At 38.4% G+C, this 13,351-nt stretch overlaps 1 protein-coding gene across 6 annotated transcripts in view; it reads left to right on the plus strand.

Annotated features, from left to right (window-relative positions):
* Positions 1 to 13,351, plus strand: part of EXOC6 (exocyst complex component 6) — a 90,955-nt gene that overhangs the window by 9,789 nt on the left and 67,815 nt on the right. For all 6 annotated transcript variants that reach the window (XM_050711836.1, XM_050711839.1, XM_050711838.1 and 3 more), the window contains exons 2-5: positions 7,333 to 7,504; positions 8,815 to 8,862; positions 8,969 to 9,059; positions 9,929 to 9,974. In XM_050711836.1, coding sequence (XP_050567793.1) covers positions 7,333 to 7,504; positions 8,815 to 8,862; positions 8,969 to 9,059; positions 9,929 to 9,974 — 357 coding nt within the window. The remainder of the gene's footprint in view (positions 1 to 7,332; positions 7,505 to 8,814; positions 8,863 to 8,968; positions 9,060 to 9,928; positions 9,975 to 13,351) is intronic.

The raw sequence follows: 13,351 nt of genomic DNA on the forward strand, positions 1-13,351 counted from the left end.
AGATTAATAAAATCTTTTCTCTGATTAGGCCATAGCTTTGGTTGTGCATTGTTCTGGCACGTAACGTGATCTTTTAAATACAGTGGTGAGAGGTAGTTATAAATAAGGATGGCAGAACTGGACCCTAGGTAGTGTCTGGCATAGAAAGTCTGCTTAGGTTTTAAGAAACGTGCTTGTTACCATAACTCTAGTTGAATTACAGGAAACACCTGGATATTATTTTATAAAGCTTTTTAAGGGTGTATGCAACAACCTATATGAAATTACTCCATGGAAAAATCCATACAAAGTTTGCAGTTTGTGTAAACAGAAAATATCTTTGTATATTGCAGGACAAAGGAAATTTCTGCAGTGTTTCCTGTGAAATTGCAGCTTAAATTGAATATGTGATACAGTATCATGTTTAGGGATGCCATGGTTAGAGTCAAAATGACAGTTCTATTCTAAGGGCAGAATCTTAATTTGCATGGTCAGTTTTTTGCGCTTTCATAGATTCCACTGAACTCATCATGCAAATTTGACTTTTAAGTATTATTATGTATCTTTATTCAATTTCTCTCTTTCTCATCTACTTGAATGCCTCTTGCAATGTGTATGTGGGAGTTAGTTGGGAACTTATCTGGCCTCCATTCAAAATTAGCTTTGGTAGCAAGATATTCATTCTAAAAGCATGATTTTTCACAAGCACAGTTTGTTCATTTGAGGGCTGTTTTTTTTTTGTTTTTGGTGTGTGACTTGGTGTAACTACTCACTTTGATCGGTTCAAAATTTATTTTTCCCCTTCACTTGTAAGTCTGAAGCTTTACAAATGAACATTTTTCTGTTGCATCCTTTGCAGTTCTAGAAGTTGCATGATTATGTTCCCTGTCAAATGTGTATGCCTATTGTGCAGATGTGTGTAATTCCCACTATTGTCACAGCACTCACGGGGATGTAGCACCTACTTAATGGTTATCAGTACACAGAAAGGAATGTGTGTATACGGTTTTTAATTGCTTCATGTGTCTTGTGTAATCAGGAAATGAAAGACTTTGTGGCAATGCAGGCAGGGGTGGGGAACCTGTAATTCTTCCCAGAAATGGGACAGGACGGGATGGGCTGGGGGGGTGTGAAAATGGTGGAAGGAGGCACGTCATCGGCGAGGGGCTGCTGCCTTCTGAGCTGCCCTACTGTCCCTGCCGGGGAGGGAACTTCAGTCACATCTTTCTCTGCTTAAGCCCTGCTCCTCACGTTTAACCCACCTTTATGAATTATTTTCAGTTGGCATCTTCACCACCATAAAACTGAATGGTACAGAAATGGAGTGCAGAAAACTTGGTGTCTGCAGAAACAGACCTGTTGTTTTTTCTGTGCTGCTAACTGCTGGCCTGGGTATTTCAGCTTGCAATGATGGATGGAGAAGTGAGCATCACGTTTCTGTCGGCGTGGGCGGGTTGTAGGGTCAAAATAAGAACTGAAAATATTTGAGAGTCCCAATGCATTTCATACTTGAGCACTTGTAATGAGTGCAGATGTGTTTCGGCCTTCGGTTTGCTCCCAGAGCTCTGTTGCCCATCAAAGTCATCCATACATTTTCATAGTCTATAATTTGTCCTGTAAAAAGATAGGTGGGATTTTCTCTCTTTTCTGACATCTGTTTTTGCTATTATTTAAATAAACCATCTCTTTTGAGAATCTTTGCTGCCGTTAGAGCATGTTATTATAAATAATTTCATTACTACAAAGAGAATTGTGCACTCGAAAAACTTCTGGTAATGCTGCATAAGCTCAAAGATCTTTCTCCTGAATATAGGTTATAATTAAAAATCAAATCATTATCTATTTAAAGCAAACCAACCAACCAACAAAAAAAAAAAAACAAACACAAAACTTGAAGAAATAATGCTTTTTTTTTTTTAAATTTTGTAGCCCAAGGTGGATGTTGTTTGTCTAGTAGACTCTGTTAATAATGATTTTTCATAGACAATTATTTACCACCAACCAGGAAGTCACATTGTCTTCTGAATCATGATTTGCTTATGAATGACTGGAACTTCTTCTCAGTGTGTTGTTTTTTTTTTTTTTTGGTTAGCTTGTTTTTCCTTTTCAAGATCATTTTTGCCTGAAGACTGAGTAGCAGAGCAGTTCTGGCTACCATTTTAAAGTTTTTAATTGCCATAGATGTAAAGGACAAAACTACTTGATTTCTCATTCTGATTACTCTTGCAATTCACTCTTGCAAGCTGAACTCCTACCAGGTAGATGACAGTGGAAGCTGTGTTCAGGTTTCAGATTATCTTCGTTTTCTAGTAGAAAGATGGCGTAGACATGAAGACTGATGGTGAGGGGTGAAAAGGAAATTAGGTGTATTGGCTGAACTCTCAAAAATATTTTTAATCTCCTCTCCTTTTACACTTACTAGTCTATTTGTCTGCCTTTTCACTAGCTCAGTTAATGTATTAAATTAATTATGATTTTTCTTTGGCCTCTAGCTTTCTTTTTTTTCCCCCGCATTAGTGAAATGCTGACCTTCTTTTAATCCACTTTGCAGTTGGACATCCTGGCTCCTTTGCAGCTCACATCCTGGCTGCCTCCACAGAAATGATCTATATGCATCTATAGCCGAAATGGGTTTTTGAAGCTGTTCTGTAACCATTTGTGAAGAGATCTGTGATAGCAGCTCAGAGTGACAACGCATATGATGGAAATTGTCATTATAATGGAACAGATAATATGAGGATTATTTATTATAAAGGGTCAGGTGGAATTCATGGCAGGTTGGATTTTATAGTTCTTTGCTGAATTTTAGCTCTCTGGAGATTGGCCTTTTTGCTTACTCAGCAGATGGTATTTCTGTGTGGAATGGTGCCCTCTGGTGTTGCTGTAGATTTTTGCAGGTAAACAAAAAAAAAAAATGACGTACTAAATTACATATTTTTCATAGTGTGCTTCAGTTTGAAAATAAAATTAGTAAGTTGTTTTATGTTTATTATTAAGGTGTCCAGTAACCTTGTTTGATTTTCTTTAATAGTAAATGGTTGCATATCTGAATTTTTTCCATCATTTATTTATTGAGACCTGCATTCAAATATGTTTATGCTCATCTTTCTCCCTTCAGTCTAGCTGGTAAGAAAAGACCTGGGCAAAAATAACCCTATTGCAATAACATGGAGCCAGTGAGGGAGAGAGATATCTTTCTCCCTCTTTGCATATTTTTTTAATCTTTGTGAGCATTGAACTATTAAAGTAAGCTTTACTACTACACTGTACTAAGCTCTACCTAGATATAATATTTTAAACCAAATTTTGTGAAGCTGCTTTCCAGATCTGTCTTTCCCTGGTTTATTATTCTTTTTTTTTTTTTCCATCTCTTGAGTACTTTCTGCAGTACCTTGTATTTACCTGTAGCAAAATAGATATGACTCATATTGTCCAGTTGTTGGGATGAGTCAGAAATAATCTGTCTATAGACAGAGTTCTGGGAACAAATAACCTGCTACACTCATTAACAGAGGAACATCCTTCGCCTCTGCTTGTGCTCTTTCTGGGTGCCCAGCTTGCCCCATCTGCTGAGAGTGAGGGTAGCACCTGCCCTGTCCTGGCAGCTTGCGCATTGCCCAAATTCACACGGTGATTTCTCTGCTTGAGAGTTGAACAGAAAAGCACAGAATTATTATTAGGATTGCTTGTGGTGCCATAATTTTCAAATAATTATTCAAAGTAGGTAATTATTTAGGTAAATCTAGGTCATTTTTGAAACGTGTGTGCAGAAAATAAACTTCAGGAGCAAAAATGAACCACACTGTAGTAGGGGTGACGTTACCTAACAGGTAAATCAGGCACGCATTCCTCAGTTCTATTTCCAGTTTTGAGAAAAAGTGTAATCTCTGTCCATGGCCAGAGGTGGCATGGCTCTCTCAAGTACGTGTATACTTCTTAAACACCGCTGCTTTAGGTCAGACTTCTTTCTAAGCCTCTGAAGTAGCATGTGTATAGTGTCCTAAGAGTGCAGAGTACTGAGAAAGTTAGGGAGCGTTTTAATTCATTTTCTTACTTCTCATGGTTATCAGGGAGTTGTGACACAAAGTGTGAATTTCTTCTAAATACTGTGATTTATTTCTTTAAAAGTAGGCAATTGTCAGGGTTTTTTTCCCTTGTGTGCTGAAGAGTTGATTTGTTACTGTTCCCACAAGGTGGAGCTCTTTACATATGGAATTAATATGGAATTTATACCATTAGTGAATCTTAAGGGGCTCCATCAAACTATTGGCTTAGATCACAGATTATCATTTAGATCATAATTTTGTTAGTATCCTTCCAGTAGGCAGTATCATGTAGAACGTAAAATAGTAACTCTTATTTTAATAAGGTAGGGTAATCTTGTGGTTAAGGCAGTATATCAATATTGTTTCCTGACTTTAAACACTTACTCAATGTATGGTTTCAAATTAAATATTGTGATAATACCCCTGAGCTTTTATTTATTAACATTATGCACTGCAGCTGCTGGATACCCCAAAGTCACCAGGCAATAAGTCCAAAAAGACAGTGCATTACTGCCACCACAAGCAGAAACTTTGGTGATACAAACCCAGCTGTGGAGTTCCCCTTCCTCCATCTTTTTACTGTCTTGTTCTCGTTTTAGGTATATTTAGTCTACTGTGTTTTGCTGTTTTCACTTACAAATATGTTGAAGAGTGTGAGTACACAGTGCTAGAGAGAAGTCCCCTATTTTTGTGATAATGATACCTCTTTTTTGCCTTTTTTTTTTTTTTTTTGAGAACACTGGAAAGAGACCTAAACTTTGACGCTCCTCCTGCTCTTAAAAGGCTTAAGGCAGCAGTAATAAATAGAGCTTTTTGCTTGTTCTGCTTTAGCACATTCTGGGGGAGCTCATGCATACACAGTGTCTGTGAGGGCACTATCTGATGCCTCCGGTCCTCTTAGTCTTTTTATTTCTTCTCCAGAAATGGTGCTCTGCAGGCAGGCAGATGTTCCTCTCTGCCCACCCTGCAGGTTTCAATGCCTCTCACCCTTTTCTTGCAGAGACAGAGCAAAGCTCACGTAACCAGCTTGTGCTATTTTGGAGCACTCCAACATCACTTGTTGAACCTTTTCCTCACCCCTTTCCCATATCTTTAGAGGCGATGCAGTCCACGTGTCTCCCCCCATTTCTCCAGAGGCAAAACATCAGCTTGCCCAGTGAGGGCTCACCCACTGCCATGCGTCTTGCAGCTTTCTCCCCCCGCCAGGCTGCTGCCTCCCTCCAGCTGGCAGCAGGCCGCAGGTGCGGGTCACTTCCATCTTCCAGCCCAGCCCTTCGCACCGCGGCCGCCCCGGGCAGCCACGAGGTGTTCCTGTCAGGCAGCCTGCCAGGAACCTCGGGGAGCGAGGCTGGCTGTCACACTTTTGCTCCTTCCAGCTGTCATTTCAAACTGCAGCAGTGGAAAGGGTGAGGGGCATTTTTTTTTTTCCCTTTGTGATTCATTTCATGGGTCAACAACTTTGGATTTTCTGCTGGTGCTCTTAGGAGGAAAGAGCCTGCCTTTCAGTGTGCTAGCCTTCTTTTCCTACCAGAAGCAAAGGAGGATAATCCTCGCAGCTTTTAGGGATTGATTTATCAGACAAACAGGAATATTTTATTGTGTGGATTTTACTCTGAGAAAATATTTAGAGCAAGCAGGCTCTCAGAAGCTGGCTTTCTTCCTTCACCACGTGAGACAGCATATTGCCTTTCTTATTTCTCTAACTTCAATTGCATCTCTCAATATATTGCTCAAGGTCAAAAGGAACTAAAAAAGCATCAAGAATCTAGTTACAGTCTCTTTTCAGTCTTCCTTGAAAGGTCAAGTTCTTCCCAGCCACTCAGCTATAGGTTTGTTGAACCAGGTGGTGATGACCCCAGACCTTGGTGGAGTCCAGCTGTCTTGTTAGAAAAGAGGATCTTGACTGTGGGAAGTCATACTTCTGCAAGAAGACCAGGAGGGAAGTCCTTTCCCTCTCCTTGAGAGTTTTAGAGGCTTTTGCTTACTGTTGCCTGGTTCTTGAACTTCAGACTGAAGTCTCCCACAAGCAGCAATGAGACCATTGGAACTTCAGCCTTTTTTTCCCGTTTTATTCCCTAATATTACTATTTATTTATTTATTTTAAATGGCTTTGCCTTACACATTTATGAAGAAATCTTTGCAATTATGGAGAGAAAATAAAGGCCAAAAAAAAAAAGGCAATTTTGAGGTTTTCAATCTCCTGCTTTTTGTTTTGTTTTGAATTCCTCACTTTCTTAGGAGACTTCATGCCTTTGATTTCCAGGGTAGCAGATTAGGATTATGGTTAAAGTTAGGGGTTAGTGTGAGTGTTTAGGTTAGTGCTTGTGTTAGGGTTAGGATTAGGGTTAGGAGTTAGTGTTTGAGTTAGCATTTGGTTAGGGTTAGGGATATGGTTTGGTGTTCAGGTTCAATTGTATTAGGGTTCCTTCTCGGGGAAGGGTTAGGTATAGGGTTAGGGGTTGCGGTTAGGCAATGCAGCTCTCTGTAATACCCCTTTTTTGCTTCTTCTACTAAGTCTAAAGCTTTAAATTGCCCACAGTCGTCTTTGCTCATTCTCATGCTTGAATATTTTTCCATGCAGCTTTCTATTTCTGATGGAGCTCAACAAGCTACACTGGTAACTTCTGGAGTCATATTTCCCACTTGAGGTTTCTACATTTAGCACTCAACCAATTAGTAAAATAAACCAAAAGACATAATTTTAGCCATTCCTGAAAGTTAGATCCCATATAGGTAGCAGCCTTAGGCTGCATATCGTGATTTTGCCTTAGGACATGTTTTGAAGGTGCTGGAGGATGGGAGGGGAACAGGGTGGCCGGGCATTTGGCCCCAGCAGCACACTGCTTGGGTCACACTGTCTGCGAGCACCCAACGCTGGCGCTGCTGGATAACTGCTGTTACTAGAAAAGCAAATTTGTACGTTTGCACTTTTTTATACTTAGGAAATAGTGGAATTTGATGGAAAAGCGATCCATGCTATTTGTGGTGGTCAGAGAAACCGAATCTTTTGTACCCTTATTTGAGCATTAGGGCATAAACAACAGACCAGTGAGGCTCAGGTCAACCATGATGTAACTGGTTAAGCACCTGGATTAATGTCGTAAGGGCTGGATTCAGTTCTCAGTTTTGCACTATCTGTTTGTTTTAATGCTGATTTTGGTGGAGTGCATCACAGATGGTGGTACCATAACATCAAGTTTGCATGCTTTTGTTTATTTTAGAGATATTTCAATAAAGATTCTTGCATACTACATTTAACTGGTGGGTAGGAAAGTAAACTCTGATTTTCTTATTCGTATTTAACAGGTCTGTATATGATGACCAGCCAAATGCACATCAGAGATTTATGGAAAAACTAGACGCCTGCATACGTAACCATGACAGGGAGATAGAAAAGATGTGCAATTTTCACCATCAGGGCTTTGTGGATGCTATTACAGAACTTCTTAAAGTTAGGGCTGATGCAGAAAAATTAAAGGTAAGGAACTAGTTTTTCAGAGTTTCATATCATTGTCTTTAAATTCAAGGAAAAGGGACTTGACTTTTCTACTGAAGAATAGTATTTTCCTGACTATCATATACACCCTGACATTTGCAACAGTTTTGTTTGTTTTTAAAGTGGATTACTTAGGACTTGTGGCAAGGACTGTGTTGTCTGATCCAGTAATACATTTATAAAGCTGAATATGTTATTAGGTCCAATTCTGTTTTTTTTTTCATGTATGTTTTCAGAACATGTTACCAAAATTATTTATGCCATTTCTTAAAGGCTTTCTCACATGGTAAAGAACAACAGATGCTAAATATTGGCAAAACCAGTATTTCTTGTGTAGGTCCACTTTTTCTAATCATGTGTTTATATGTCAGACCTTAGAAGAATTCAAATCTTGATTAGAAAAATAAGAATGCTGCAATTATTCATGAAAAATAAATTTTATTTACTCTGGAAATGAGTAGGAGAGTAGGTGGAGTTAGCAGTTTTCTTTAGAAATGAGAACTAAGATTTACTCACAAATCAGAATGGAGGATAGTGAATTATGAGATCCGTCCCTTTTAGCTCTCTTTACACTTTTGAGAGCAAAATATGCACACCAGACAGAATGAGCATAGTTCATCAGAGGTTATGATTAGAAGAGCATTATATAAAGGATATTCAGATAACAAGAGACCAAATACAGCGTCAATGAGGTCATTGAGCATCTTTGTTCAGAAATTAATGAGATTTTTAATAAACTAGAATGTGCTTCCTTATTATGATGACCTAATGAGTCACTTACTATGTGGGAAAATCTGAGGTCGAGCTTTGCCTGCACCTGCAGCATTAAAATGTTGCTGTGGTTTGGAGATTTCCACGTTTGATGTTAATCAACCACCCAGTGTTTGCATTCAGCAAAGTATGAATGTTTAATTACCATAAAATGCAATCACCATTTCTTACAGACAATGAATGGCCCATAGAGCTCATTGAGGTTATCAAAAAGGGACCAGTGGTCAATTGGGTCAATGATTTGAATTGTTTGACAGACCTACAGAAACAAGGAAAGTTCAAAAATCCCAAGTAAATTTGAGAAGTTTGCCACAGAATCTGTTAGAAAGAACTGTCATAAGTAATTGAAGTTAACAAAAGCCCTTTGCGATCAAAAGTTCAAGTTCAAGCTGTAGAGTTAATTTGAATTTGCATTTCTTTGTTCTAAGTTTCTCATGAAGCATGATCTGATTACAAGGGTGAGCAGTCACATCAGGGCAATATATGCATATTTGTCTAACAAAGGTGAAATTATTTTTAAGGTCCAAGTTACTGATACCAACCGAAGGCTTCAGGATGCTGGGAAAGAGGTGAGAAAATGGTGCTTCCTATATGGGCATTATGAATATATGTATCAAATTAAGTTTATTTGCATAATTTAATTGTAATTTTCTTTTAAAAAAACAACACTCCAAGGTGATAGCCCAAACAGAGGAAATCATCCGATGTAGAGTTCAACAACGGAATATTACAACAGTCGTGGAAAAACTACAGTTGTGTCTTCCAGGTGAGTGCCAGATAGCTGAATATGATGGCAAAAAGTAAGTCACAATAGCCAAAATGCAAAAGAATTTTATTTTTAAGTTGTGTTCTTGTAACGTCCAGTTTAGCTGGGTTTTAGAAAGCTGTCTGCATGTAGATTCCGCAACTTTACAGTGTTTGACATAGGGTAATTATGTCATTTTGTGAGAAGACGTTGAGACAGATATAAACGATGCAAACAATGTAGCCACATACAGCTTTAAATGCAGTCATACTTTTAATATGATAAACAATAAATTTGTTGCTTAATTTTTTTTACTGTTTGAATTCTGTGAAAAATACTGGTGATTCCATTTGAACATCTTTTAACTGTGTCATTGCAATCTTTATTTTAATAAAGCATAAGGGCTCTGAAAAGTGTTTTAGAAAGGTGATATTGTAGGATTACACACAGCTTTATAATGTTTGTAATGTTAGTGTAAAACAGATTTGAGAACTTTTCATAAAGTCTTGTTGTTGACTTGTTATGATTACAGTAGATGGTAGTGTTGCCATTTAATGAAGACAGTGCATAGACTTGTAATACATATAAAGTTATGGTGCATAATAAGTGAACAAATGATCAAAGTGTAGCGTCTACTATTCTGTTTAATCTTAATTGTTTTTTCATTTAAAAGCTGTTAAGAGGTTGGCGCTTTTTTTCTTTGCCTTAGCTGCTTTCTACAATTTTTTTTTTGCTAGTTTTACTACATTTCCGTCGTAGTAGGAATCGACTAAGGCAAATTTAGTGTATCCTTTTCTGTGGTTTATTTTGTCCTTTACAGTATATGTTGCCTTTTTTATTAACTAAAGCCACAATAAGATCCATGGGTTAATCTGCTTGTTTTTATGCAGTGCTGGAAATGTACAGCAAATTAAAAGAACAGATGAATGTAAAAAGGTGAGTGAATTTATTTTTCTTAGAAAAATACAACTTTTGTAAATAAACTGGTAGATTAGCAAAAACTAGTGTGGACAAGTAAATTTTCTAAGTCCTGTAGTGTGGTACGTAGTCTTGTTTTTTATAATATCTTGTCCGTGTTTCAGGAATGTCAATACAAGTGAACAAATGTTATACTAAATATAAAGACTTCTGGGAGCTTAATGATTGCCATGAAATGTAATGTTTAGTTAAATAAGCATTAAGTGCAATGAAAATAGGTTTATAAAATGTGAAGTAGAAGGTATTTTTTTAATACTTGAAGCAGTTTAAAATGCAAGAATACCACAACTGTTAGGGAGTAAAGATCTTTGCATTAATACATTAATACAAAGTATTAAAGTGTACATTAATATCTGCATAATTTATCATAATATATTAAATCAAAATTATAGTCCAAGAAAAAAGGACATTTTACTCCATATGTCTTTCTTCAGATCTGTCTGATATCTCTGTGCTAGGCTTTTGTGTATGTAGGACTATGAGAAAGAAGTGCAGAAAGTGTTGTGTTTTTTCATCTGTGTTGAAAAGAAAATAAAAAGCAAACATAATCAAAACCATAGTGAAAAATAAAATTCTATAATAAAATTCTATTATAATGTTTTTTTGACTGGTACCCCACCAGTTGCTCCTTCCTCTGTTGTCGTCTTTTTCCGTTTTCTCCGAGCTCCACTGGCTGCAGCTGTACCCCCAGTATTCCCAGTTCTCTCTCCACAGCTGCTTGGCTGCCCCTGCCTCCCTGCAGCTGTCATCCTGTCCCACAGGGCCACTGCTGCCACCTTGTACCTCATGCACGCCCACCCCAGGAATACCACTTCTTTTTCTGCTTTCTACAGAATCATTGCCACCTTGTCCCTTGGTGCGCTTCATGCAGCCTCAGTCACACTGATTGCTCTTTCTCTTCCCTGCTGGATTTGCGGTCATTGTCATTGCCTCTGTGTGCTCCTGGCACCGCTGCAGGGAGCTCCTGCTAACAACTCTGTCTGGACCTGTCTCCATTTAGAACAATCTGTGCATAGTAAGATGTATGCAGTGTAATCTGGAAGTACTTTTTGACTGTGTGTCTGGATTTCTGTGGTCTCGATAGGCCTCTTGTCATACTGCTGGACACCTGAATATCCTAAACAGTTGCCTCTGTGTATGAGTAAATCATCTGTAAAGCCTCTGTGCAGACATGTCCAAAATGGATCAGATCTACACACCAGATTAATCAGCAGCACTGTAGCAAATCTGATGCATCTTCGTCATTGATGTATGTGCTACGTGACACTTGTACACACATGCTGTCTGGGAGGTTTTCTCCAGAAATATGAGTGCTTTGAGGAGAACCTAATAGCTATGGCACTTGCTGTATCACATTACAATCAAAACTTGCTGGATAGGACCCAGTGTGGGAGATCTCATCAGCTTGACTACTATACACAAGTTCTTTTGAGCAAAACACTGTCTTGACATTTGCTTGAAGTAGCTGGCAGCATGCTGTTGCAGTGATTTTTGGAGCAGCTCAGCGAAAGGATGTAAACAGTCTGGTGCCCCTGCTAGTCTGCTCAGAGAATGTACTGCAGGGTGTGCTGCCTGAGCTGCACCACTTCCTGCTGCCTTGTGCAAGGTGGTCTGCAGAATGCGCTGCTTCTTGCACGTTGAAAATTTGGAAATACTAGGATCAAGGTCTACATTCTACCATTCCCCTGATCTGTCAGGCAAAATAAACAACATTCTGGCTTTAAAATTGTGGGGGAAACGATAATTCCTAACATCATGGTGGAGAGATGACTTCAGTGAGATAATATGGCAGATGGCTTTAAACGTTTTCACTCTATGTTTACAAAATAGTTTTGTAGTTAGAGTTCACTGATGGTTGATGGGCTTTCTGAAAAAGCATCAGTATTCTTTAAAACTAAATTTCCATTATTTAAAAGATTCATTCATAATTTTCCTGGGGAAGGAGTTGCTAGACAGGAAATCTTAAATGTTGCAAGCCAAATGATGATATACTGAACTGAGGGATTTGGACATGTCCTTGTCATATCATAAAAAGATCTAAGGGAAAGGGGAGATACCATAGCTTTGATGTACAATACCTTGAAATCACATGGAGTACAGAAGGTTTAGACTCTGCTGCAGGCTACTGCTCCAGCTCAGATATATCTCATTAGCTACGCTATGGTTACTACTTTGCCTGTGACTTACAATTCTCTATAATACAGCCTATAGGTGGATATTTCATAGAACTTGCAATTAATTCAAATGATAATTTTCTTGTGGCTTACCAGGCAACAAATCCAAAGGGTGAGTGTGTCCTGGTCTTTATCACTAAGTGGTTCAGCAGTGACAAGGACATGCAGAGCATCAGTGCTAAGATCTCATAGCTGATGTGTACAGGTACAGGGAATTTCAAAACTGACCTTCCTAAGTTTTGCTGTGAGGCTTTCTTGGAAGAGTCAGAAATATGAGCATTCACAATGCCTGTTGTAACAAAATGATAGGAGTGTTTATTTTGGACAAAGATAATTTTTCACATAAGCCTTCACTAAGTTTTGTGAATGCAGCAAAGCTTTCATTGGTTTAAAAAAAAAAAGGGGGGGGAGGGGAAGACCTCTTTTCTTTTGAGTTTGTTTGAGCCTTTTAGAATATAATTTCATTATTCCATTGTCTTTAAATCTTGCACTATGAGTCAAACTAGCCTTTCTAACATTTGAAAAAAGGGAAGAAGAAAGTGTGGATGTTCTATATTACAGGGAATAGTTGTTTTATGATAAAAATTGGAATTCCATTTATTTTTTCCCTGATGGCCACCTCTTAAGATAATGTGGGATATGGGGTCTGGAACACATTCTGCTTTATGCAGACAGAATGAAGTTTTACTGAGGAGTCCAAAAAGTCATCGATTGGTAGCAACTTCTGGTCACTACCAACATGGGCTATGTTTGAACTAATGACCTAGAGGTGAAAGGCTCTGTATCCTATTTATCTGTTTCCTGAGCCATGCATAACACAAGTTGACAAGAACTATAGTTGAGAGAGGAAATAACTGAGGAATCTGCTCTAAACAGACACAGTTGGCTGGAAAGATTTATGGAGGGTTTAAAGTCTTAGAGAAGGAAGCACAAGGGGGAGGCGTGGTTTCTCCACTGCTCTTCAGAACACCTAGTGGACTTCCTTTAGTTTTAAGTCAGAGATAAGATCATTACATGTTTCATATAGCTCTGTTGGCATGGCCTGTGTGTTTGGGTTTTGATATGTTTCTCTGGAAAGAGCTCCCAGCTGCTTCAAGTGATTGTGGATGACCAGTCTAATTGGAATCATTAAAACTGGTGTTTTTGCAAAAATTCTTTCAC

This window comes from Cygnus atratus, chromosome 7 (assembly GCF_013377495.2).
Source record: "Cygnus atratus isolate AKBS03 ecotype Queensland, Australia chromosome 7, CAtr_DNAZoo_HiC_assembly, whole genome shotgun sequence".
NCBI classification, from domain to species: domain Eukaryota; kingdom Metazoa; phylum Chordata; class Aves; order Anseriformes; family Anatidae; genus Cygnus; species Cygnus atratus.